General features: G+C 42.5%; 1 protein-coding gene across 2 annotated transcripts in view; it reads left to right on the top strand.

Moving 5' to 3' along the window:
* The window catches only part of LOC134337106 (integrin alpha-E-like), a 296,891-nt gene that overhangs the window by 6,463 nt on the left and 263,981 nt on the right, over nucleotides 1–26,447 (top strand). For both annotated transcript variants that reach the window (XM_063031953.1, XM_063031952.1), the window contains exons 2-5: nucleotides 16,268–16,385; nucleotides 17,739–17,842; nucleotides 20,900–20,967; nucleotides 25,262–25,376. In XM_063031953.1, coding sequence (XP_062888023.1) covers nucleotides 16,268–16,385; nucleotides 17,739–17,842; nucleotides 20,900–20,967; nucleotides 25,262–25,376 — 405 coding nt within the window. The remainder of the gene's footprint in view (nucleotides 1–16,267; nucleotides 16,386–17,738; nucleotides 17,843–20,899; nucleotides 20,968–25,261; nucleotides 25,377–26,447) is intronic.

Raw genomic sequence — 26,447 nt, 5'->3', positions numbered from 1 at the left:
TTATGTTCCCTGCCAGCTTTCTCTCATTATCTTTTTTCCCTTTCCTAATTAAGCCCTTTGTCCTCCTCTACTGGACTCTGAATTTCTCCCAGTCCTCAGGTGAGCCACTTTTTCTGGCTAATTTGTATGTTTCTTCTTTGGAATTGGTACTATCTCTAATTTCCCTTGTCAGCCACGGGTGCACTACCTTCCCTGGTTTATTCTTTTGCCAAACTGGGATGAACAATTGTTGTAGTTCATCCATGTGATCTTTAAATGCTTGCCATAGCATAGCCACCGTCTACCCTTTAAGTATCATTTGCTAGTCTATCTTAGCTAATTCACGTCTCATACCTTCAAAGTTACCCTTCTTTAAGTTCAGAACCTTTGTTTCTGAATTAACTATATCACTCTCCATCTTAATAAAGAATTCCACCATATTATGGTCACTTTTACCCAAGGGGCCTCTCACGACAAGATTGCTAACTAACCCTTCCTCATTGCTCAATATCCAGTCTAGAATGGCCTGCTCTGTAGTTGGTTCCTCGACATGTTGGTTCAGAAAACTATCCCGCATACATTCCAAGAAATCCATTTCCTCAGCACCCTTACCAATTTTTGGTTCACCCAATCTATATGTAGATTGAAGTCACCCATTATAACTGCTGTTCCTTCATTTCACACATTTCTAATTTTCTGTTTAATGCCATCCCCAACCTCTCTACTACTGTTAGGTGGCCTGTACACAACTCCCACCAGCATTTTCTGCCTCTTAGTTTATGCTCCTTAGTGCCCTAGCATTCCTCAGACAATTCCTACACTGGTTGGAATAAAGTGGTAAATGGATTTCAATTTGCATTAAAATCTATTTACCACTCCCCAGCTCATTTCGATAAATGATTACAATCTCCTTGTGATCTACAATAATAATTTTTTTCACTTCTTCAGCAACACCTCTTAATATTGTGTCATCTGAAAATTTATTAATCAAGTGCATCTGCATCCAATTATTAACATAAATAACAAATAACAAACTTGCTGAGTTTCTCTTGCATTTTGTGTGTATTGCTTAAGATTTCCGGCTTCTGCAGGATCTCTTATGCTAACAAAGAACAAAGGTCCCAACATTCACTCCTGTGGCAGAACACTAATCATCTATATTTCGAGAACCACATCTGCATCCCACCCCCAAGCTGATCTTGAATCTACCTGACTAGCTCTCATTGGATTCCATAGAACCTAACCTTCCAGACCAGCCTGTTATGCAGGACCTTGTCAAAGACCTTGTTGAAGCCCAAACAGACAACATCCACTACCTAATGTTCACCTTCCTTTTTGGTTTGCTCTTCAGAAAAAAACACATCAAGCGCGACTTTTCATCCACAAAACCATGTTGACTCTTCCTAATCAGACTCTGTCTATCCAAACCCTGGTAGATCCTGTCCCTCATGATTCCTTCCAGTAACATCCCCACTACCGACACAAAGCTGACAACCCTGTAGTTCCCTAGCATGTGCTTGCAACCCTTTTTAAACAATGGAACATGAGCCACATTCCAGTCTTTGGGAAATTTACCAGTGACAAATGATGAAGTGACTATCACAGCAAAGGCCTCTCCAATTTCCTCTTCTAGCATCCCACAAAGTCTACAGTTACACTTGGTAAGGCCATGGGAATTTATCCACTTTAACTTACTATAAGGCTGCAGATACTTTCTCCCCTGTAATCTGAATGTCCTTCAAAACATCTCCACTAGTTTCCTTTATCTCTTGAGTAACCATGATTTTTTCCTCAGTAAACACTGTGGAAAAATATTTGTTAAAAATCCCACCCATCTTTTGCAGCTTGACACATAGTTAGCCCTGCTGATCTCTATGTGGACATACTCTCTCTTGAGCCTCACTTTTATTCTCTATATACTTGTAAAACATCTTGGGATTTTCCTTAACTTTACCTGACAGATCCATCTCATACCCCCTCTTTGTTTCCTTCTAAGTATATTATTAATCTTTATATGGTCTTTATGGGATTCACTCCTGGGATTGACCTCCTAAAACCAATATAGTTTCCTTCTTTTCCTTGACCAGAGCCTCAATATTCCACATCAGCTAGATTTACCCTTTACCCTGACAGGATCTTTGATTTTCACTTCAGACAGGCTCTCTGAATTGACCTCTGTTAGGTAAGACCATAAGACATAGGAACAGAATTAGGCCATTTGGCCCATCGAGTCTGTTCTGCTATTCAATCATGGCTGATCCTTTATTCCCTTCCTCAGCCCCACTCCCTGGCCTTCTTCCCATAACCTTTGATGTGTCCAATCAAGAACTTATCAAGCGCTGCCTTAAATACACCGAATGACCTGGCCTCCACAGTCACCTGTGGCAACAAATTCCACAAGTTCAACACCCACTGGCTAAAGAATTTCTTTTGCAACTCTGTTTTAAATGTACACCGCTCTATCCTAAGGCTGTGCCCTCTTGTCTAGACTCTTCCACTGTGGGAAAAATCCTTTCCACATCTCTTGGCCTTTCAACATTTGGAAGGTTTCAATGAGACCGCCCCCCCCCCCCATCCTTCTAAATACCAGCACGTACAGACCCAGAGCCATCGAACATTCCTCGTACGATAACCCTTTCATTCTTGGAATCATCCTTGTGAACCTCCTCTGAATCCTCACCAATGCTAGCACATCTTTTCTTAGATGAGGAGCCCAAAGCTATTCACAATATTCAAGGTGAGGCCTCATCAGTGCCTTATAAATCCTCAACATCACATGCCTGCTCTTGTATTCCAGGCCTCTTGAAAAGAATGCTAACATTGCGTTTGCTTCTTTATCACCGACTCAACCTGCAAGTTAACCTTTAGGGTGTTCTACACAAGGACTCCCAAGTCTCTTTGCATCTCAGATTTTTGGATTTTCTCCCCATTTGGCAAATAGTCTGCACATTTATTTCTTCTACCAAAGTGCATCACCATGCATTTCCAATATTGTATTTGCCACTCTTTTGCCCATTCTCCTAATTTGTCTAAATTCTTCTGCTGCCTTCCTGCTTCCTCAACCCTACCTGCCCCTCCACTAGTCTTTGTATCATCTGCAAACTTGGCAACAAAGCCATCTATTCTATCATCTAAATCACTGATATACAGCATAAAAAGAATTGGTCCCAACACCAACCTCTGCGGAACACAACTTGTCATTGGCAGCCAATCAGAAAAGGATCCTTTTATTCCCACTTGCTGCCTCCTACCAATCAGCCAGTGCTCTAACCATGCTAGTAAGTTTCTTGTAATACCATGGACTCTTAACCTGGTAAGCAGCCTCATGTGTGGCAACTTGTTAAAGGCCTTCTGAAAATCCAAATATACAACATCCACTGCATCCCCTTCATTTATCCTACTTGTAATCTCTTCAAAGAATTCCAACAGGTTCACCACATAAGATTTTCCCTTAAGGAAACCATGTTGACTTTATCCTATCATATCCTGTGTCACCAAGTACTCCATAGCTTCATCTCTAACAATTGACTCGAACATCTTCCCATCCACTGAGGTCAGGCTAACTGGTCTATAATTTCCTTTCTGCTGCCTTCCTCCTTTCTTAAAGAGTGGAGTGACATTTGCAATTTTCCAGTCCTCTGGCACTATGCCAGAGTCCAATGATTTTTGAAAGATCATACCTCCACGATCTCTACCCTAGGGTGTAGTTGAACTGGTCTGGGTGACTTATATACCCTTAGATCTTTCAGCTTTTTGAGCACCTTCTCTCTTGTAATAGTAACTGAACTCACTTCTCTTCCCCCACATCCTTCAACATCCGGCACACTGCTGGTGTCTTCCAAAGTGAAGCCTGATGCAAAATAACTCATTTAGTTCATCTGCTGTCTCCTTGACCCCCATTATTATTTCTCTGGCTTTTTTTTCTCGTGGTCATATATCCAGTGTCATCTCTCTTTTGTTTTTTTACATACTTGAAAAAGTGCTTTCTCTCCACTTTGATATTGTTTGCTAGCTTGCTTTCATATTTCATCTTTACCCACCGAATGATTCTTTTAGTTGCTCTCTGTAGGTTTTTAAAAACTTCCCAATCCTTTTGAGATCCATTACCATTACCAATCTAACTTTCCTATTCAACGTTCATGTTGAAATCTCCCATGACTATCATAACACTGCCCTTTTGACACAGCTTTTCTATTTCTGTTGTTATCTGTGGTCTACTTCCCAGCTACTGTTAGGTGGCCTTAATATAACTGCCATCAGGGTCCTTCTATGCTTGCAGTTTCTTAATCAACCAACAAAGATTTATCATCTTCTGATCCTATGTCACATCTTTCTACTGATTTGATGCCATCGTTTAATAGCAGAGCCACACCACCCCCTCTGCCTGCCTTTCTATCTCTCTGATACAACTTGTAACCTTGGACATTCAGCTCCCAACTACAACTATCTTTCAGCCAAGATTCAGTGATGGCCACAACATAGAGAGCCATACGTCACAAAAACAAGCCCTTTGGCCCATCTGACCACCCACCCAAGTTAATCCCATTTGTCTGCCTTTCGCTCATATCCTTCTAAACCTTTCCTAACCCTAACTCTAACCCATTTAGCTGTCTTTTAAGTGTTGTACTTGTTTGAACCTTTTCCTCGAGTAGCTCATTATATACATGGACCACCCACTGTGTAAAAAATGTTGCCCCTCAGATTCCTATAACTTTTTCCCCTCTCACCTTTAATCTCTGCCCTGTGCTTCTTGAATCCCAAACCTTGTGAAATAAAATGAGTGCATTTCCCCTATCTCCACCCTCTGGATTTTACACATTGGGGTGTGATGCCTCCTGTGGGGACTCATAGAAACATAGAAAACCTACAGCATAATACAGGCCCTTTGGCTCACAAAGTTGTGCCGAACATGTCCCTACCATAGAAATTACTAGGGTTACCCATAGCCCTCTATTTTTCTAAGCTTCATGTGCCTATCCAAATGTCTCTTAAAAGACCCTATTGTACCCGCCTCCACCACTGTTGCCGGCAGCCCATTCCACGCACTCACCACTCTCTGCGTAAAAAACTTACCCCGACTTACCCCGACATCTCCTCTGTACCTACTCCCCAGCACCTTAAACCTGTGCCCTCTTGTGGCAGCCATTTCAGCCCTGGGAAAAAGCCTCTGACTATCCACACGATCAATGCCTCTCATCATCTTATACCCCAAACCCTAACCCTCATCCTCCATCACTCCAAGGACAAAAGGCGGAGTTCACTCAACCTGTCTTCATAAGGCATGCTCCCCAATCCAGGCAACATCCTTGTAAAGAGCCGACCCTTGCCCATCCTCTGGGTTTTCCCCCCTCCCCCTTTTCTTTCTCCCTAGGCCTCCAGTCCCATGATCCTCTCATATCCCTTTTGCCAATCAGCTGTCCAGCTCTTGGCTCCATCCCTCCCCCTCCTGTCTTCTCCTATCATTTTGGATCTCCCCCTCCCCCTCCCACTTTCAAATCTCTTACTAGCTCTTCTTTAAGTTAGTCCTGACGAAGGGTCTCGGCCCAAAACGTCGACTGTACCTCTTCCTAGAGATGCTGCCTGGCCTGCTGCGTTCACCAGCAACTTTCATGTGTGTTGCTTGAAATTCCAGCATCTGCAGATTTCCTCGTTTTAACATCATTGTAAATCTCCTCTGCGCCCTTTCTATGGTTTCCACATTCTTTCTGTAGGGAGGCGACCAAAACCGAGCACAGTACTCCAAGTGGGGTCTGACCAGGGTCCTATATAGCTGCAACATTATCTCTCGGCTCCTAAATTCAATTCCACGATTGATGAAGGCCAACACACCGTATGCCTTCTTAACCACAGAGTCAACCTGCTCAGCTGCTTTGAGCGTCCTATGGACTCGGACCCCAGGATCCCTCTGATCCTCCACACTGCCAAGAGTCTTATTATTAATACTATATTCTGCATCATATTTGACCTACCACAATGAACTACTTCACGCTTAGCTGGGTTGAACTCCATCTGCCACTTCTCAGTGCAGCTTTGCATCCTATCAATGTCCTGCTGTAACCTCTCACACCCCTCCACACTATCCACAACACCCCCAACCTTTGTGTCATGAGACTTGATGGATCTACAAGTCTTCTCCTGCCCTTCAGTTTTGTCTGCTAATCATAGGAGAAGGGGATCATTATTGTAATGCTCCAAGTATTCCCAGAAGCAAATATTTTATCACCTAATTGACAAGCAAAATGATGCAGATGCTGTAAATCTGACATAAAAGATAGAAAACATAAAGGTGATAGAAGGAGAGCATGTCTTAGGAGGAGAGGTCAAGCACACCAGGGCTCCTATCCCTGGAGTGAAGGAGGATGAGAGGTACAAGATGACAAGAGACACAGACTGAGTGGAGACCCCGTCCCAGGGTGGAAATAGCCCATATGAGGGGGCACAGTTTCAAAGTTGTGGAGAAAAGTAAACGAGAGGATAACCGAGGCAGACACATTAGAATATTTAAGAGAACATTAGATAGGCACATGAATGTTAGAGAAATGCAGGACCATAATAATCTTAGAGTGGGTGCAACATTGTGGCCTGAAAATCCCGCACCGTGCTGTAATGTTCCAGGTTCTGTTGATGTTCTAAAACACTGGAGATGCTTAGCTGCTGCTGCCAGACCTGCTCAGTTGTCCCAGCTTTTATCTTGACATGTCACCCTCTCAAGTGACTTCCCCATCAGAGTGCCTTCAAGGGTGTCAGATGTTGGCACTTTATTTGGTCAGCAGTTAAGATCGATTCATACAAACAAAGAGGAAATGTATTCAGAATGAGAAAAGGGTCCCTTATCAGTTGTGAAATTGGCAGCCTTATAAAAGAAAGTGCAATAGGGGCCACACTTAATACCATGTGTACTATATTATGATTGTGTGGATAATCAGAGGCTTTTTCTCGGGGCTGAAATGGCTAGCACGAGAGGGCACTGTTTTAAGGTACTTGGAAGTAGGTACAGAGGGGTACAGAGCGTCATAGGAAGTCATTCATGCCTGTGGCCATCAAACTTTATAACTCCTCCCTTGGAGGGTCAGACACCCTGAGCCAATAGGCTGGTCCTGGACTTATTTCCGGGCATAATTTACATATTACTATTTAACTATTTATGGTTTTATTACTATTTATTATTTATGGAGCAACTATAATGAAAATCCAGTTTCCCCTGGGATCAATAAAGTATGACTATGACTATGACTATGTCAGGGGTAAGTTTTTTACACAGAGAGTGGTGAGTGCGTGGAACGGGCTGCCGGTGACAGTGGTGGAGGTGGATACAATAGGGTCTCTTAAGAGACTCCTGGACAGGTACATGGAGCTTCGAAAAATAGAGGGCTATGGGTAACCCTAGGTAATTTCTAAAGTAAGTACATGATCGACACAGCATTATGGGCCAAAGGGCGTGTATTGTCCTGTAGGTTTTCGATGTTCTATCCATTTTCTTGTGGGAATTTACAAGGAAGAACAAAGAAACACAATAGATTCAATGAAAAACGTCACACTAAGACAGAAAAACAACCAATGTGTAAAAGGCGGCATACTGCACAAATACAAAAGAAACAAAAAAACAAGTAATAATTACAGTAATAATAATAAGTAAGTAAATCAATAGTACTGAGAACATGAGTTGCAGAGTCTTTGAACAGTTCAGTGTTGAGATGAATGAAGTTATCCACTCTGGTTCAAGAGTCTGATGGTTGAATGGTAATAACAGGAGGCACTGCCTCAAAAAGGCCACATTCATCACCAAAGACTGCACCATATGGACTATGCCATCTTCAACAGCTCCCATCAAAGCATGAAGTCCCACACAACCAGGCTCGTGAACAGCAACTTCCCTTCGACCATTAGGCACAACCGTAATCACTACCTCAGGAGAGCAACACCATGACTACTCTGCCTGACAATGGACTTTGTTTCTTGTGTTCTCAACCGTAACTCTGTCTCCTTCTTAATTTTGGATTAAAGTTGTTAGTTTAGTTTGATGTGAAAATTATGTATAACTTATATTAGTTTAAGTCTCAGTGAATTCATGTTTGTTATTTTGTGGTGGGCTGATTCCAGGGACATAATTTTAAAGTGATTGGAGGAGAGTATGGGGGGATGTCAAAGGTAAGTTTTCTTACATGGAGAATGACGGGTGTGTGGAGCACTCTATCAGGGATGATAGGAGAGGCATTTAAGAAGCTCCTGGATAGGCACGTGGATTAGAAAAATAGTGGTCTATGTATGAGAGAAGACGAAGAAGAAGAAGAGATCCCTTAACTCCGAGTGGAGTCATTGGGATGCCGTCATGATGGCGTTTTTTTTAGCAGGCTTTCTTATTTTTTCTGAGGCCAAGTTGCTAACCAGCTCAACCCAGCAGGGATGGAAAGCGTGCAAGGGAGCCGCTGGATTCGAACTTAGGAGCCTTCGCTCCGAAGTCCAGTGCTGATGCCACTACGCCACCAGCCAGCTTGTATGAGAGAAGGGTTGGGTTAATCTTAGAGTAGGTTGAAGAGTCAGCACAATATTGTGGGCCGAAAGGCCTGTACTGTGCTACGATATTCTATGACTGATTAGATCAGCTAAACAGGATGCACCCCGCTCCTTGCTCCCTATCATCCCCAACACAGATGCCCCTCAGGACTGTGTGCTGAGCCCATTGCTGTACACTCTGCTCACACACGGTAAGCACCCGAGCAATCACATCAGCAAGTTTGTTGATGACAAAACAGTGATAGGCCTCATCACCAATAATGAGATGGCCTACAAGGAAGACCTTGAGCCCTGGTGCCAGGCAGATAACCTCTTCCATAATGTCAACAAGTCAAAGGAGATGATTATCAGCTTCAGGAGAATTCACACCATTCACAACCCCCTTTACATCAGCGGTACAGGAGTGGAAACTCCTGGGAGTACACATCACACAGAACCTCTCATGGTCCAGGAACACATCCTACACAGTCCAGAAAGCTCACCGATTCCTCTACTCTCTGAGGAGGCTGAAGAGAGCTGGACTTTGCACATCTATACTCATCATTCTACAGATGCGCAGTATCTTACCTGACAATCTGTAATAGTGCAACAAGATCATCGCCTTATTTCTCATACTCCGTGCATTGAGATATTACACCTTGAGTACTGTATTTGCTACCCTTTTTGATTCTGCATCCCTAATACACTGATCCTCACCCTGTTGGCTGCAATTATGTCCTTTCATCTGCCTGCCCTTCCTGACATGCTATCTTTGCTTTTTTACCACCTGTCCTATCCTGAGTCCCTTTATTCCAGTTCCAACCCCCCCGCCACCAAATTAGTTTAAACCCTCCCCAACAGCTCTAATAAATCTGCCCACAAGAATCTTGGTCCCCGTTGGGTTCAGGTACAACCCGTCACTTTCGTACAGGTTGTTCCTTCCCCAGAAGACATCCCGATGATCCAAGAACCTGAAACCCTGCCCCCTGCACCAGCTTCTCAGCCACGCATTAATCGACCTGATCATCCTGTTTCTACCCTCACTGGTATGTGGCACAGGCAGCAATCCAGAATTTACTATCCTGGATGTCCTACTTCTCAGCTTTCTCTCTAGCTCTCTAAATTCTCTTTTCAGGACCTCTTTACCTTTCCTTCCTATGTCATTTCTACCAATATGTACCAAGACATCTGGCTGCTCTCCCTCCTCCTCCAAAGTGCTGTGGACGCGATCTGAGACGTCCCTGACCCTGACACCTGGGAGGCACCATACCATTCAGGTGTCCTGTTCACATCCACAGAATCTCCTGTCTGAGGCCCCGATCACTACCGCTCCCCTCTTCTCCTCCCTTCCCTTCTGCACCACGGACCCATGCTCAGTGCCAGTAAGCCAGTCTCTGTGGCATTGCCCTGGGAGGCCATCCCCCACAACAGTTTCCAAAACGGTAAACTTATTATTGAGGGGAATGGCCATTATGGTGCGCTGGGCTAACTGCCTATTCATATTTCCATTTTTCCCGATTAATTCCCCTCTGCTCAGGTTTAGGATCCTAACCTATGGACATGTCTTATCCTTTTCCATCACCATCTTAAAACTGATACATTCATGGTCTCTAGAGCCCAAGTGCTCTCTGACTGTCATTCAGCAGTTACTTGCCTACCTCAAAGAGATCCAAGAGGAGGTCCAGTATTTCACTGTTCTGCATAGGGTCTCCATAATAATAGTAGTGCAAGATACATTTCACTAATTCCACTCCTTCCAGGCCAACATTTTGGGTAGTCCAGACAATATCAGGAAAATTAAAATCTTGTACTAATGCAACTGTATTCTTAAAATAATGAGAAATTTCTCTACACACGTGCTCCTCAAGTTCCAAAGACTATTGGGATCTATAATCTAACCTCAGTAGAGTGATCTTCCTGTTCTTATTTCTAAGTTCTATCCATATGTGGTCACTGGGCAATCTCCCAAGAACATCATCTCTAGATATTGCAGTTATGTCCTCCCTTATTAAAAAGGCAACAACCCTCATCATTTACAGATTTCAGGTCAAGACCAGATAAAAGGTCTCGACCTGGAATGTCAACTGTCCGTATCCCTCCATAGATGCTGAGTTCCTTCGGTGCATTGTGTTATTCCACATTCCAGCAACTCTAATCCCGCTTATGACTTTCACGTCATCTCTGGATTTAAGTTCTTCCCACATGTTTAATAGATGTGTAACAAGGTCTGGAGTTGAAGATCTTGATGAGGCCCAAACTGGGAAGTGGTAAGCAGATTCTGTTAAGCATTTGATAGTATTGTTAACACTAGGTTCTTTAATTTCACAATGATTGAGTGGACATGGTGCTAGTTAGCTGGATTGGATTTGTTCTACATTTTGTGACTAGCTCGCTCTTAGGCAATTTTCCACAGTGTCGGTAGTTACTGGTATTATTACTGAATTGGAGCAGCTTGGTAATAGGCATGTATGATTTGAAGTGCAAGTCTTCAGCACTACAGCTGGTGTGTTGCTCGATCTCATAGCATTTGCAGCATCCAGGCTTTGTATCTCTTTCATGATATGACACAGGGTGAAGAGAATTGAATGAAGACCGGCTTCACTTATGTGAAGAGAAAGCCAAGACAAATCATTCACTTGGGACTTCTTACCAAATCAGATTCAGAATCAGGTTTATTATCACTGACATACGTGATGGAATTTGTTGTTTTGTGAAAACAGTACAGTGCAAGAAACAAAAGAACTATGTTAAAATAAAAATTAAAATAGATAAATAGTAAAAAAAAAGTGTTATTGAGTTCATGGACTGTTGCTGAAATGAACATTCAGCACTTTTTTCATGGTCATATGCTGGACTCTACTGTCAAGAGAGTGGTAGTTCTTGAGCCTTTACTTTCTGTGAACTGTTTAATTGTTCACCACAATTCACAGCTAGCTAAATAATTTTCTTCTTTTGATTGTTGGTTACTTTGCTTTGGATATGCATGCTATATTGCTGTTGACCTTGTATGTAATCCAATATTGCTACTACACTGACCCTTCACCTTGTCCTGAAGTGTGTCAGGTACCCTGCCATTTTAATACTATAAGACCTTAAGGCATAGGAGCAGAATTAGGCTATTTGGTCCATCAAGTATGCTCTACCATTTAATCATGGCTAATCCTTTTTTACTCTCCTTAGCCCCACTCCCCGGTCCTTTCCCGTAACCTTTGATGTCATGTCCCTTCAAGGACCTATCAATCTTTGCCTTAAGTGGCAGATGGAGTTCAACCCGGATAAGTGTGAAGTGGTTCATTTTGGTAGGTCAAATATGATGGCAGAATATAGTATTAATGGAAAGACTCTTGGCAGTGTGGAGAATCAGAGGGAACTTCGGGTCCGAGTCCACAGGATGCTCAAAGCAGCTGAGCAGGTTGACGCTGTGGTTAAGAAGGCATACGGTGTATTGGCCTTCATCAATTGTGGAATTGAATTTAGGAGCCGAGAGGTAATGTTGCAGCTATATAGGACCCTGGTCAGAACCCACTTGGAGTACTGTGCTCAGGTCTGGTCGCCTCACTACAGGAAGGATGTGGAAACCATAGAAAGGGTGCAAGGAGATTTACAAGGATGTTGCCTGGATTGGGGAACATGCCTTATGAAGACAGGTTGAGTGAACTTGGCCTTTTCTCCTTGGAGTGAGGGAGGATGAGAGGTGACCTGATAGAGGTGTACAAGATGATGAGAGGTATTGATTGTGTGGATAGTCAGAGGCTTTTTCCCAGGGCTGAATGGTTGCCACAAGAGGGCACAGGTTTAAGGCGCTTGGGAGTAGGTACAGAGGAGATGTCAAGGGTAAGTTTTTTTAGGCAGAGAGTGGTGAGTGTGTGGAATGGGCTGCCGTCAATGGTGGTGGAGGCAGATATGGTAGGGTCTTTAAGAGACTTTTGGATAGGTACATGGAGCTTAGAAAAATAGAGGGCTATGGGTAACCCTAGTAATTTCTAAGGTAGGGACATGTTCGGCACAACCTTGTGGGCCGAAGGTCCTGTATTGTGCTGTAGGTTTTCTATGTTTCTATGTTTCTAAATATGCCCAACGACTTGGCCTCCACAGCTGCCTGTGGTAGCAAATTCCACAAATTCACCATCTTCTGGCTGAAGAAATTTCTCCGCATCTCTGTTTTAAATGAACGCCCCTCTTGTCCTAGACGCCCCCACCATTTGAAACATCCTTTCCACATCTACTCTGTCTGGGCCTTTCAACATTCAAAAGTTTTCAATGAGATTCCCCCTCATCCTTCAAAATTCCACTGTATACAGACCCAGAGCCATCAAACTTTCCTTGTATGATAACCCTTTTGTTCCTGGAATCATCCTTATGAACCTCCCCTGAAGCCTCTCCAATTCCAGCACATCTTTTTTAAGATGAGAAGTCCAAACTGGTCACAATACTCTAGATGAGGCCTCACCAGTGCCTTATAAAGCCTCAGCATCACATCCCTGCTCTTGCATTCTAGACCTCTTGAAATGAATGCTAACATGGCATTTGCTTCCTCATCACCACCTCAACCTGCAAGTTAACCTTTAGGGTGTTCTGCAAATGACTCCCTAGTCTCTTTGCATCTCAGATTTTTGTATTTTCTCTCTGTTTAGAAAATAGACTGTACATTTATTTCTACTACCAAAGTGCATGACCATGCATTTTCCAACATTGTATTTCATTTGCCACTTTCTTGCCCATTCTCTTAATTTGTCTAAGTTCTTCTGCAGCCTACCTGTTTCCTCAACATGACCTACCACTCTACCAACCTTCATATCATCTGCAAACTCGGCAACAAAGCCATCTATTCCTTCATCTAAATCATTGATATACAGTATAAAAAGAAACAGTCCCAACACTCAACCTTGTGGAACACCACTAGTCAGTGGCAACCAACCAGGAAAGGATGCTTTCATTCCAACTTCCTGGCTCCTGTCAATCAGCCAATGATCTAACTATGGCAGTAACTTTCCTGTAATACCATGGGCTAATGCCATATTTTCTTCCATTTTGCTAAAGAAGGTTAACAAAACTTGCAAAGTGATCTGGTAGATGGGATTAGGCAGAAAACATGTGGCACAGACTAGATGGGATGATGAGTATGTTTATGTACTAAAGTGTTCTACGATTCAATGAGTGTAATCAAATCAAATTTGATCCCTGGCTTGATTGTAACAAAAGAGATTTTTCACTTTAAGAAGGATGAAATAGTACTGGAGAGGGTGCAGAGGGAATTTATCAGGATGCTGTCTTGGATGAAACATTTCAACTATGAGGTGAGACTGGAGAGGTTACGTATGATTTTTTTTCCTAAAGCTGGGGAGGGTAAAAGGGGACATGACTGACTAAAATAAAATTCGGGGCATATTGATGTGGTAGACTGTAGGAATTTAATGAATTTATCTCAGATATGTGAAGTGATGCATTTTGAGAAGGTAAACTAGGCCAGGACATACCCTGTGAGAGTTGCTGAACAGAGAGACTTAAGAGTACAAGTACTGAAAACAGTGGCACAGGTAGTTACAGGTGGAAAAGAAGCTGTCTGGCATTTTTTCCCTCATCAGCTATAACACTGAAGGATCATGTTACAGTTGAACAAAATGTTCATTAGGCTGCACTTGCGGTATTGTGTGTAGTGCTGGTTGCCATGCCATATGCAGAATCTGTTTAAGCTAGAGATGGTGCTGAAACATTTCAAAAAGATGTTGCCTGGGCTGGAGAGCTTGAGTTAAAAGGAGAGATTGTATTGGCTGGGTCCCTGAAGCAGAGGAGGCAAAATCATGAGAGGCAAAATTGGATGAATAGTCACAGATTTTTTTTCCAAGGATGGGGAGTTTAAAATTAGGGAACATCCGTTTAAAGTGAAAGGAAAAAGATTTAAAAAGGATTTGTGGATCTGAAGGACAATGCTTTCACAGAGAATGTGGTGGGTATATGGAACAAGCTAACAGAAGAAGCATTATTCCCATTCAGCCTTTGTTTATTTATTCCACCTCCAACGGGATCCCACCACCAAGCACATCTTTCCCTCCCCCCCCGCTTTCCGCAGGGATCGCTCCCTACGCGACTCCCTTGTCCATTCGTCCCCCCCATCCCTCCCCACCAATCCCCCTCCTGGCACTTATCCTTGTAAGCGGAACAAGTGCTACACATGCCCTTACACTTCCTCCCTTACCACCATTCAGGGACCCAGACAGTCCTTCCAGGTGAGGCGACACTTCACCTGTGAGTCGTCTGGGGTGATATACTGCGTCCGGTGCTCCCGATGTGGCCTTCTATATATTGGTGAGACCCGACGCAGACTAAGAGACCATTTCACTGAACACCTACACTCTGTCCGCCAGAGAAAGCAGGATCTCCCAGTGGCCACACATTTTAATTCCACATCCCATTCCCATTCTGACATGTCTATCCACGGCCTCCTCTACTGTCAAGATGAAGCCACACTCAGATTGGAGGAACAACACCTTATATTCCATCTGGGTAGCCTCCAACCTGATGGCATGAACATTGACTTCTCTAACTTCTGTTAATGCCCCACCTCCCCCTCGTAAAGGCATCTGTTAGTCTTGCGAGACCATGGATCTGCGCCTGGAAAGTTTTCACTCTCCCGGGGGCAGGCCTGGGCAAGGTTGTATGGAAGACCAGCAGTTGCCCATGTTGCAAGTCTCCCCTCTCCACGACACCAATGTTGTCCAAGGGAAGAGCATTATGATCCATACAGCTTGGCACCAGTGTCGTTGCAGAGCAATGTGTGATTAAGTGCCTTGCTCAAGGACACAACACGTTCCCTCGGCTGGGGCTCAAACTCACAACCTTCAGGTCACTAGTCCAATGCCTTAACCGCTTGGCCACGTGACCACTCCCCCTCTTACCCCATCCGTTATGTACTTATATATATATATTCTTTTTCTCTCTCTCCTTTTTCTCCCTCTGTCCCTCTCACTATACTCCTTGCCCATCCTCTGGGCTTCACCCCTCCCCCTTCCCCCTTTTCCTTCTCCCTGGGTCTCCTGTCCCATGATCCTCTCATATCCCCTTTGCCAATCACCTGTCCAGCTCTTGGCTCCATCCCTCCCCCTCCTGTCTTCTCCTATCATTTTGGATCTCCCCCTCCCCCTCCCACTTTCAAATCTCTTACTAGCCCTTCTATCAGTTAGTCCTGACGAAGGGTCTCAGCCCGAAACGTCGACTGTACCTCTTCCTATAGATGCTGTCTGGCCTGCTGCGTTCACCAGCAACTTTTAAGTGTGTTGCTTGAAATTCCAGCATCTGCAGATTTCCTCGTGTTTATTTATTCAGTTAGTTTAATATCTTGTTTATTTTCTATTAATTACTTTATCTACTGAATGTTTAATGTATATATTATTTTTACCTACTCTCAGACTTATATAGGCTTTAAATATAGCAAAACAGCCTGTAGCTAACAGACACAAATATTTGTGTCTTCTTCACTCCTCTGCATATGATTTCCATTCTCAAAAAGAAGCAGTTGAACCTATACTCAGCAATTTAATTTGGACTTAGTGCGTCAACTAGATCAATTCATTTGACACTCATATTTAGATTTGTAATTTTTCAACAGACTCGATTCTTTATTGCAGATTTTTTATATTTGAATGATCATTTAGTTTAGTAGTTAGGGATTTGTTGATTTATGCATACTTGATTCTTTCAGTTAACGACAGATGGATCATTATCAATTTTCTTATAGCAATGAGATACTTTACAGAACTATTCATCCTTTAATTTTTGATTTCTCCATTCTTTGCAGCTCCAAAGACATTGTACACCTTCAACATTGATACCAAATTAAAGGTGGTCTTTCAAAATAAAAAGAATGTACTCTTTGGACAGAAAGTTGTTCAATACAATCATAGTGAAAATAATGGGTAAGATGGTGTATTTTGATTGTATGTGTTCATCTGTAAGCATTTTGAAAATATGTAAATGAATGTGACCTTCTTGATTGTAACTTACCCTTTGTTATTCTCTATGTAAACGTATTCCGTATTTTGCATTGGTTTTGTTTTGCCTGAATATATTGTACCATCTATTGAGGTCCTGGTAATACCTGTTACATTTCTCACAGCAAAGGAGAATTTAAGAAACTCTTAGATAGCTACATAGGTGACAGAAAAATGGAGGGCTGTATAGGAGGGAAGGGTTAGATTGATCTTGGGGTAGGTTAAAACCTAGACGAAATATCATAGGCCCAAGGGTCTGTACTGTGCTATAGTGTTCTATGTTCTATGTACTGAGGAGCAACTTCTTCACACAGAAGGCAACAGGTATTTGGAATGAGCTGCGAATGGAAGTGGTTGAGGCAATTACAATAATAATATTGTACCATCAGACATTGGATTTGGATAGAAAAGCTTTAGCGGGAAATGGGCCTTTTAGTTAAAGGGTGTTGAATTTGTGGAATTTGTTGCCACACGCATCTGTGAAGGTCAGGTCGTTGGGTATATTTAAGGCAGAGATTGACAGGTTCTTGATTGGATGTGGCAGCAAAGGTTAAGGAGGGAAGGCCAAGAACTAGGGTTGAGGAGGAGATTAAAAAAGGATCTGCCATGACTGAATGATGGAGCAGACTCGATGGGCCAGATGGCCTAATTCTGCTCCTATGTCTTATGGTCTTATGGGCAAATGTGGCCAGATGGGACTAGTTTAGTGAGCCCGTGATCAGCATGGATGGGTTGAGCTGAAGGTCCTGTTTTCATCAGGCTGATCTGATAGTAATGTCAATTCTGTGCTCACAGAGCCATTTCTATCAGTTCAACCAGAATTTTATGAAATAGCAGAGTAGGCTTTTGTGTTTCTCTTGCAATATTTTCCTGCTCTTGCTATTTATGTTCTTGTAAGAAAGAATGCAATTTGAGTGTTTATTATGGGTAAAAATTGTAAGACAACTGCTTATACAACATTGAATACTGTAATAAGTTCAAGTTTATTGTCATCTGACTGGACATAGATAAAACCAAACAAAACAGCATTCCTCCGGACCATGGTGCATTCTCAAAACATTTATCACTCTCAGCACATAAAACAAAATATTACCACAAATAAATTAATAAAATATAATTCAAAATGCATGTAGGGTGCAGCAGTAAACATTAAACAGCTCACTTCACTAGTGACAAGACCTTGCTGGTGGCATGGTATTCATTAGTTTCATTAATAATACAATAATAATTAGTGACCGTTTTGAAACTTGGCATTATATTTGATCTTTTTATTCTCAGGATATTGGTCAGCTCTCCTCTATATACCAAGGACAGCAGACATTATGGGAGAATAGAGAAATGTGATCTGAAAAGAAACTCATGTGAATCTATCCAACTCCCAGGTAAACTCTCTGAGAGCCACATATTTATACTGTACTTTTCTACTGAACTATGTGTTGAAAAATTTTGCAAAGATAATTTGTGATATAAGTTCTTTGTGAATCTCAAATGACACAACTGGAACTGATCTACTGGATTCCATTTGCTGCAATATTTTTCAAAGTATTGACAATATGCAGTAGTGAGCATCAGCATGAGAAAAATTATTAGAAAGCAAATGTATCAAAAGTGCAGTTATTCGAAAGTTCTGATAGCTAATAGCAAGGATACAGAGACTGGGTACATGGTGGCTGTAGTGAAAGCCAGCTACAAAATGCACTGCAGTTACTTGCCAAATTTTCATGAAAAGCATCATCAAACTGCTTAACATCTACAAGTGCAACAAACAATCTGCTGGAGGAGCTCAATGGTTGAATGGGGCCAGTAGCTGATTGATGCATTGAGGAGGGATGGGTAAATGGAGTTAGGTAGGGAAGGGTGAGAGGTGGGGTAGTTGTTAGTTGGAAGCAGGCACAGATGGAACCAGGTGGGTGAGGGGAAGTTGAAGGGGAGGGTGATAAGCTGGAAACTGGAACACAAAGGCAATCAGTGCTGGATTTTGAAAATTAAGGAAGGAGATAATGGAAACTATTAGGGGAAAGGTAGTTGGAACCATTTTGTGGGTAAAATATGTTGATGTACAGGATGGGACGGAGCACACTGGGTGATTGGGAAGGGGGATACAGTGGAAGGAGCAGAGGTGGATCAGAAAGAGAGTTGGGGAGAGTGGATGTAGACACAGGAGGGAATGGTTATTTGAAACTGGAAAATTCAATATTCATATCATTGGGTTGTAGACCATCCAAGTAGAATATGAGGTACATTTCCTCTAGTTTGTATTGGGTCTTATCCTGGTAGTGGAGAAGATCAAGGAGAACAGGTTGACATGGGTATCGGAAGGGGAATTGAAATGGAAGACAACCAAGAGCTTGGAATAGCCATTGTGGGAAGTCTGCATGTGCTCTGCAAGTCGCTCGCCTACACTTGGTCTTGCTGATGTAGAGAAGGCCACATTGGGAGCATCAAATGCAATAGATGAGGTTGGAGGTGGTGCATATGAATCTTTGCCTCACTTGTTGACCTCTCTGCACGGTGGTGACGGAGGAGGTGTAAGAACAAGTATTGTATTTCCTATGGTCGCAAGTGAAATTACCAAGGGTCAGGAAGAGCAGGATGGGTAGGAAGAGATGAACTGACCAGGGAGTCAGAGAGGGAGTGAACCCTGCAGAAGGCAGAGAGAGGTGAGGAGGAGAATATGCTGCTCATGGTGGGATCTCATTGCAGCTGGTGCAAATGACAAAGATTGAAAGAAACCACAGAAACCATAGAAAAACTACAGCACAGAAACAGGCCTTTTGGCCCTTTTTGGCTGTGCCGAACCATTTTCTGCCTAGTCCCACTGACCTGCACACGGACCATATCCCTCCATACATTTCCCATCCACGTACCTGTTCAATTTATTCTTAAATGTTAAAAAAGAACCCGCATTTACCACCTCCTCTGGCAGCTCATTCCATACTTCCACCACTCTCTGTGTGAAGAAGCCCCCCAATAATATTCCCTTTAAACTTTTCCCCCTTCACCCTTAACCCATGTCCTCTGGTTTTTTTCTCCCCTTGCCTCAGTGGAAAAAGCCTGCTTGCATTCACCCTATCTATACCCATCATAATTTTATATACCTCTATCAAATATCCCCTCATTCTTCTACGCAATATTCATATTGATATGATATGCCGGATGAGGAAGCTATGAGGTGAAAGGATTAGAGGAATTCCATCTCAGTATCGCTGGTCAGTCAAGACGAAGATAAGATTTCTTCAACTGAGGGGAGCAACAATTTTGGGATTCTTTTCCCGAGATCCTTGCAGGGAGGTTTTTTAGTACTACTCAGGAGGGTTTAACTAACGTGGCAGATTGGTGAGAAGAGGAGCAGTAGATTAGCAGGTGAGGGGGTGGGAATTAAGGATTACGTAGAGTTTCAGTGAAGAGTTAAATAAGCAGGGCCAGGGTAATGGACATGAGAGGAATGATTATCTGAAGCATATTTATTTTAATGATAAGAGTTTAAGGGGTAAGGCAGATAATCTTTGGGCCTAAATTAGAACTGAAATTATGAGATTGTAACCATTACGGAATCCTCATTGAGAGAAGGGCAAGACTTTCAGTTCCAGGGTACAAACGCTTTAGACGTGACAGAGAGGGATGTGAAAGAGGTAGAGTTTTTTCATTACTAATCATCAGAATATCATAGCTGTATTAATAGAGGATATCCTGGAGGATTCATCCAGTAAGGTAATATGGGAAGAGTTCAGGAATAAGAAAACAAGCAGGATTTCCCAGTGGTCTCCATTCCCTTTCTGACATGTTGGTCCACGGCCTCCTCTACTGCCATGATGAAGCCACCCTCATGCTGGAGGAGCAAACCATCATATTCCTCTTGCCTGATGGCATGAACATTGATTTCTCTCATTTCCAGTAATGTCCCCTTCCCCTTCCCTCTTCTTCCATTTCCCATTCTGGCTACTTTCTTACCTCTTTTCTTCTTCTCACTTGCCTTTCTCCTCCTCCTGATGCCCTCCTCCTTCTTTTTCTCCCACGGCCCACTTTCCTTTTGTATCAGATTCCTTCTTCTCCAGCCCTTTACCTTTTCCACCAATCACCTCCCAGCTTGTCACTTCATCCCTCCTCCCCCACCCACCTGGCTTCACCTACACTTCCTAACCTGGACTCCTTCCCCTCCCCCCACTTGCCTATTCTGGCTTCTTCTCCCGTCCTTTCTGGTCGTGATGAAGGGTCTCAGCCCAAAACGTTGACTGTTCATTCCTTTCATGGATGTTGTCTGGCCAGTATTTTCTGAATGTTATTCTGCTGTAGTGATTTCTTTTAATTTCATTGAAAAAGAGCAGACTTTAAGATATCAATCAATAAAATAATCTGCAATAGTAGGACCAAAAAGTATCTTATCATTTTTGTCTATGTTCAATAAGTGGAATAAACATATATATATTTTTATATTTCAGAGACTGAGAAATTACACAGTGGACCTGGCTTCACTATGGCTACAAACATATTCCATTCACAATTCTTGGTAATCATTTATACTGTTTAAACGCTCATCTTGTACTGAGGATCAAAACCCCAGAGTTTACTAACCATGTTCACTACACATACTTGTCAAAATTGTATCAACTTTCAATGAGAGACATTGAACAGGTTGTGCTTCTTGTGCTTCTTGTACAAACGTAGAATGACATAGCGGAGGAAGGGGAAAACAGAAATAAATCTAAGATAGTGAGCAGTTAAGATGACAGGAAAGACAGGCAGATGATGGGGCAGATTTGTAGCCATTGGGATGAGTTGCAGTGCAATAAAATTGCAGTGAAATCAAAGCGAAAAGCACCAAATACTGGTCTTAAGGTGTTATACTTAAATGCACGCAGCATAAGGAATAAGGTGGATGATCTTGTTGTACAGCTACAGATTGGCAGGTATAATATTGTGGCCATCACTGAGACCTGGCTAAAGGATGCACGTCTCTGGGAGATGTTTCCCATAATGGGGGAGTCTAGTACGAGAGGGCATGACTTAAAGATTGAAGGGCGCCCATTCAGAACAGAGATGCGAAGAAATTTTTTGAGTCAGAGGGTGGTGAATCTGTGGAATTTGTTGCCACGGGCGGTAGTGGTGGTCAAGTCATTGGGTGTATTTAAGGCAGAGATTGATAGGTATCTGAGTAGCCAGGGCATCAAAGGTTATGGTGAGAAGGCGGGGGAGTGGCCCTAAATGGGAGAATGGATCAGCTCATGATAAAATGGCAGAGCAGACTCGATGGGCCGAATGGCCGACTTCTGCTCCTTTGTCTTATGGTCTTAAGGTCTTAATGTCTGACTGATGAAACTTCAGTGTTGTTCTGGGAATACTTCAGTGACAGATGCTTATGCATGTTACACCACTCTGTCACGAAATTTCCTTTTGACAACTTGAACATGAAGCTTGACAAAGCAGCATCTAAATGCAGCCCATCAATCAGCCCAAACATTAACTCCACAACAAAAGTTTAAATATTAAGATATATTAGATACAAAATTAAACCATGACTCTGTAAAATATAGAGGCAGAATTAGGCCACACAGCACATAATGTCTGTTCTACCATTCAATTGTTACAAGTTTTTTCAATGCCGTTCTCCCACTTTCTTCCCATAAATCTTAACCCCTTTACCAATTAAGAATTTATCACTCTCTGCTTTAAATACACCCAATGTCTTGGCCTCCACAGTCTTCTGTGCAACATATTCCACAGATTTGCCAACTCCTGGTTGAAGAAATTCCTCTTCATCTCAGATGTAAAGGGACATTCCTTTATTCTGGGTTGCGCCCTCAGATTATAGACTCTTCTACTAATGAAAACATCTTCTCCATGTCCATTCTATCCAGGCCTTTCAGTATCTGGAATCTTTCAATGACATCTCCTCTCTTCCTTCTGAATTCCGTCATGTAGAGACCTGGAGATATCAAATGCTCCTCATAGTTTAGACCTTTCATTCCTGGGATCATTCTTGTGAATCTTTCCAGGGTCAGCACATCTTTCCTTAGATATGTGTCCAAAATTGATCACAATTTTCCAAATGTGGTCTGACCAATGCCTTATAAATCTTCAACAGGATAGCCTTGCTTATATTCTAGTCGTCTGAAAATGAATACCGACATTGCATTTGCCTTTGTTACCATTGACTCAGCTTGTAAGCTAACCTCAAGGGAATCCTGAGCAAAGACTTCCAAGTTCCTTTGCATTCCCCATTTCGCAAATAGTCTATACATTTGTTCACCCTACCAAAATGCATAACCCCCCACCACAGTAAACAGGGTTGTTACTCTGCGACCACCTGTGACTCCAGTGATTCTTGGAAGTTCAATACTGATGCCTCCACAATCTCTTCAGCTACCTCTTTTGGAGCTTTGATGTGTAGTCCATTTGGTCCAGGTGATCTACCTTCAAGCCTTTCAGCTTCCCCACCTTCTCCTCAATAATGACCACTATACTCACCTTTCCCCCATGACTCTCTTGAATTGCTGGCATGTTACTGGTGTTCTCCACTGTGAAGAGTAATGCAAAGTACTTATGTAGCTCCTCTGTCATTTCTTCGATCCCCACCCACGGATGTCTTATGTCACCTGTCCATGTTGCTACTCTTCAACTGTGGAGCAGAGACCTGGACTCCAGACATCCTTTGTCCCCATGTCCTTGTCATTGGCCTTTGAGCGTGGAGTGCAGAGTAGAGGCTAGTCTCTGGATGCCCTTTGTTCCAATGCTTACATTGCTGGCCTTCGAATCCTGACCAGAGGCCTGGAATTCAGATATCTTTTGTCCCCTTGTCCATGTCACTGGCCTTTGAATTCAGAGTAGTGACCTGGACTCCAATGGATTCAAAAGATTCAAAGTATATTTATTGTCAAAGAATGCATAAATTATACACCTTAACCTGAGTCCTGACGAAGGGTCTCGGCCTGAAACGTCGACTGTTCCTCTTCCTAGAGATGCTGCCTGGCCTGCTGCGTTCACCAGCAACTTTGATGTGTGTGGCTTGAATTTCCAGCATCTGCAGAGTTCCTGTTCTTTGCACTTTAACACTTGTTTGCTTAGTACAGGCAGCCACAAAGCAAGAAACCTGAAGAACCCAATTAAAAAAAAGAAAGACCATAACCACTGTGCTGTAAAGGGGAAGAAATAACACACACATGTCATGCAAACAAAAGGAGCAAATGACAGTATTCTGAATCAGATTGAGTCCTTAGATCCACTCCCTGAAGCAGCCGGAGTAGGCCAAAGCCTGATCTGAGTTCTTCATATTAGTGAGGCAGAAACATCGTGAAATATGCACAGATGACAGCCACTGGTGCAGTTCACAGCCTCAATAACACAGAGAGAGGAATGAACATTGCGGGAGAGTGAGCAAAGTCTGTCTGACCTTCGCCTCCAGTCTCGACACTCAGACTTTCCAGTCTATCTGGACGGGTGTTTAAGTTGGCCAAGCACCAGGAAGTACCTTGCTCTAGGACCTGGATCCCAGTGCAACAACATGCTTGCATTGCACAGCCTGAAGCCGTTCTCAAACTCATCAAATCGGCTCAGTGCTTGGAGTGATCCAACCTTGCACCTGGCTTAGGTGGACAGGCATCAATTCCTCTTAAAATTGCTCACTTCAACTCCAGAAGCAATACCAAATCTGTCTATGACACATTGAGTTTCAGCTTTGTGATGTACCTGCACCACCCATCCTTCGAATCATCTTCATCTGCACCTGCTTCTTCATTGTTTGCGGTGATAGTTTACCACAACTTACTTCAACAAAGGTGTTATTAGTAATGTTTTTAGTTGAATTTTTTTGCCTTTTGAACTACCAGTGAGCTGTCAACCTGTTCAGTAGTACCATCTTGAACCAAAATCCAGATGTCCGTTGTCCCTATGTCTACATTGCTGGCCTTTAAATGCAGATCAGAGACCTGTGCTCTGGATGTTCTTTGACCTTATGTCCATGTTGCTGGCCTTTGAGTGCAGAGCAAAGGCCTGGTCTAAGGATATCCTTTGTCCTCATGTCCACGTCGCTGCACTTCAAAAGTGAAGTGGAGGCTTGATCTCTAACTCCTCCACATCCCTGTCTCTATACCCTAACATGACACCTAACTCCCCTCTCTGTCCCCAAAACCATCCTTTCAAACTTTAAAAAACAGCTAAGTCTGAGCTACAATCTCAACAGAGACTGCAGCTCAATGCCATCTTGATGGGAAGCTACACCCTCTCCAAAATCTCTGCCTCCTTCATATAGTTTTTTACTACCCTACTTCATTTTTCAAATTCTTCTGGAGCCTCTCCTGTTGTCAGTTCTGTGTACTTGCCTTAGGCTATTTCATTCTTCTTTATCCAACCTCTGCTTAATTTAGTTCAAAAGGTAAGATCTTAAGGGCTGTGCCAAAGTAGATGTCCAGATGTTTTTGCTAGTCAGAGTCATATTGAGGAAACAATATTTTCAAGAGGGGAGTCATTCAGTCTTGAATCTGTTTTCAACTGCCTTTCAGGCAGAACCTTCCTAATCAAAGAGAACTGGATAATTATTGAATGGAATCATTTACAGGAAATGCACAAAGGACTGGGATTAATTGAATTGAACAAAGAGTTGATAAGTAATAGGTGTATTAGTCTGTTTTTGTTTTGAGTACATCTATGGTTCTAAAATTTTCAGCATATTTTCTGTTGCTGCTCCTCAGCGCTGTGTTTATGGTCAGCTACAGCAACATTGTGGTAACTGAAATTTTCACTTTTGCTGTAGAACACTATAAAACAGACATTATAGATTTAATACCATGATTATTATGATATTACAGCTCTGTCAGCAACAACGAAAACGGCTACAAAAGAATACTGAAAATTTGAATGGAATTTGCACAGTCCTCTCTTCAGAACTTGAGGAAAGTTATACATTTGAAACTTCCTCATTGGGTGGGTATATACCACTACAGTTCCTAATTATATATTAATTTAATGACTATTCTCAGCTGGACTTTAACATTGTTGACAATTAGTTCATTTCTGAAAAACCCTGAATGAAGATGAATGAATCATTAGAAATGTTGCCTGACTGCTTTTATTTATTTTTATTTAGAGATATAGCACAGAACAGTCACTTCAAACTCAACAAGCTGCACCACCCAGCAACCCACCTCTTTAATACTAGCCTAATCACAGGATAATATTCAAAGACAAACAACACAGCTATCCTGAACATCTTTGCACTGTGGGAAGAATGCAGAGCACCCAGAGAAATCAGACAATATTGGGAGAACGTACAAACTCGTTATAGATGGAGCCGGAATTGAACTCTGAACTCTGGCGCCACGAGCTATAATAGTGTTGTGCTAATCACTATGGTACCGTGGTGCCCTAGACGGTAGTTATATGTTTGAAAGCAAATGGTGCTTAGGTCAAAAGTGACGATGTAGAGTTCTGTATTGAGAAATTAATGAGTGAACTGGCAAGCATATTGGAGAATTCAGCAGGTTTTTAGATGAGTTGTATTTTTGGACTGAATTTACTTTTCTCATCCTAGGTCAGTTAAAGCTGGTAGGGAGCGCTTGGGCTGTGTCAATAAGTTAATTTCTCAATGTCTCAAAAATAGTATACAGTATGTGCTAGAAGTAGTAAGATGCCTGTACATAAATGTTTCGTTCCAGAGTCAGCCACCGAGAGGTTAATTTCCCAGCACTTCTAAAGGCTTCTGTAACAAAAATAAACACTTATACTTTATGTGTCCTGTCCTTATGGAATGCAGAGGAGCTGGAGGATTGCAAAGGAAAGAGAGGTCAGGGATGGGATATGGGGGCAATGATAGGTCAATAATTGGCAAGTCAGTGCCAATCAGCAAGCTGGAAATAAGGCTGACAGGCTGGGTTGAAGGTCAGATGGTGGGAATGAATGTAGATATAGAATCATATGGCAGGTCAATTCAGTCCAAAAATACAACTCATCTAAAATCTGCTGGATTCTCCAGTTCTTGCTTTAATTTTCATTGAA

Source organism: Mobula hypostoma, chromosome 23 (genome assembly GCF_963921235.1).
Source record: "Mobula hypostoma chromosome 23, sMobHyp1.1, whole genome shotgun sequence".
In the NCBI taxonomy this organism is placed as follows: Eukaryota; Metazoa; Chordata; class Chondrichthyes; order Myliobatiformes; family Myliobatidae; genus Mobula; species Mobula hypostoma.
This window is presented reverse-complemented; position numbering and strand designations above follow the sequence as displayed.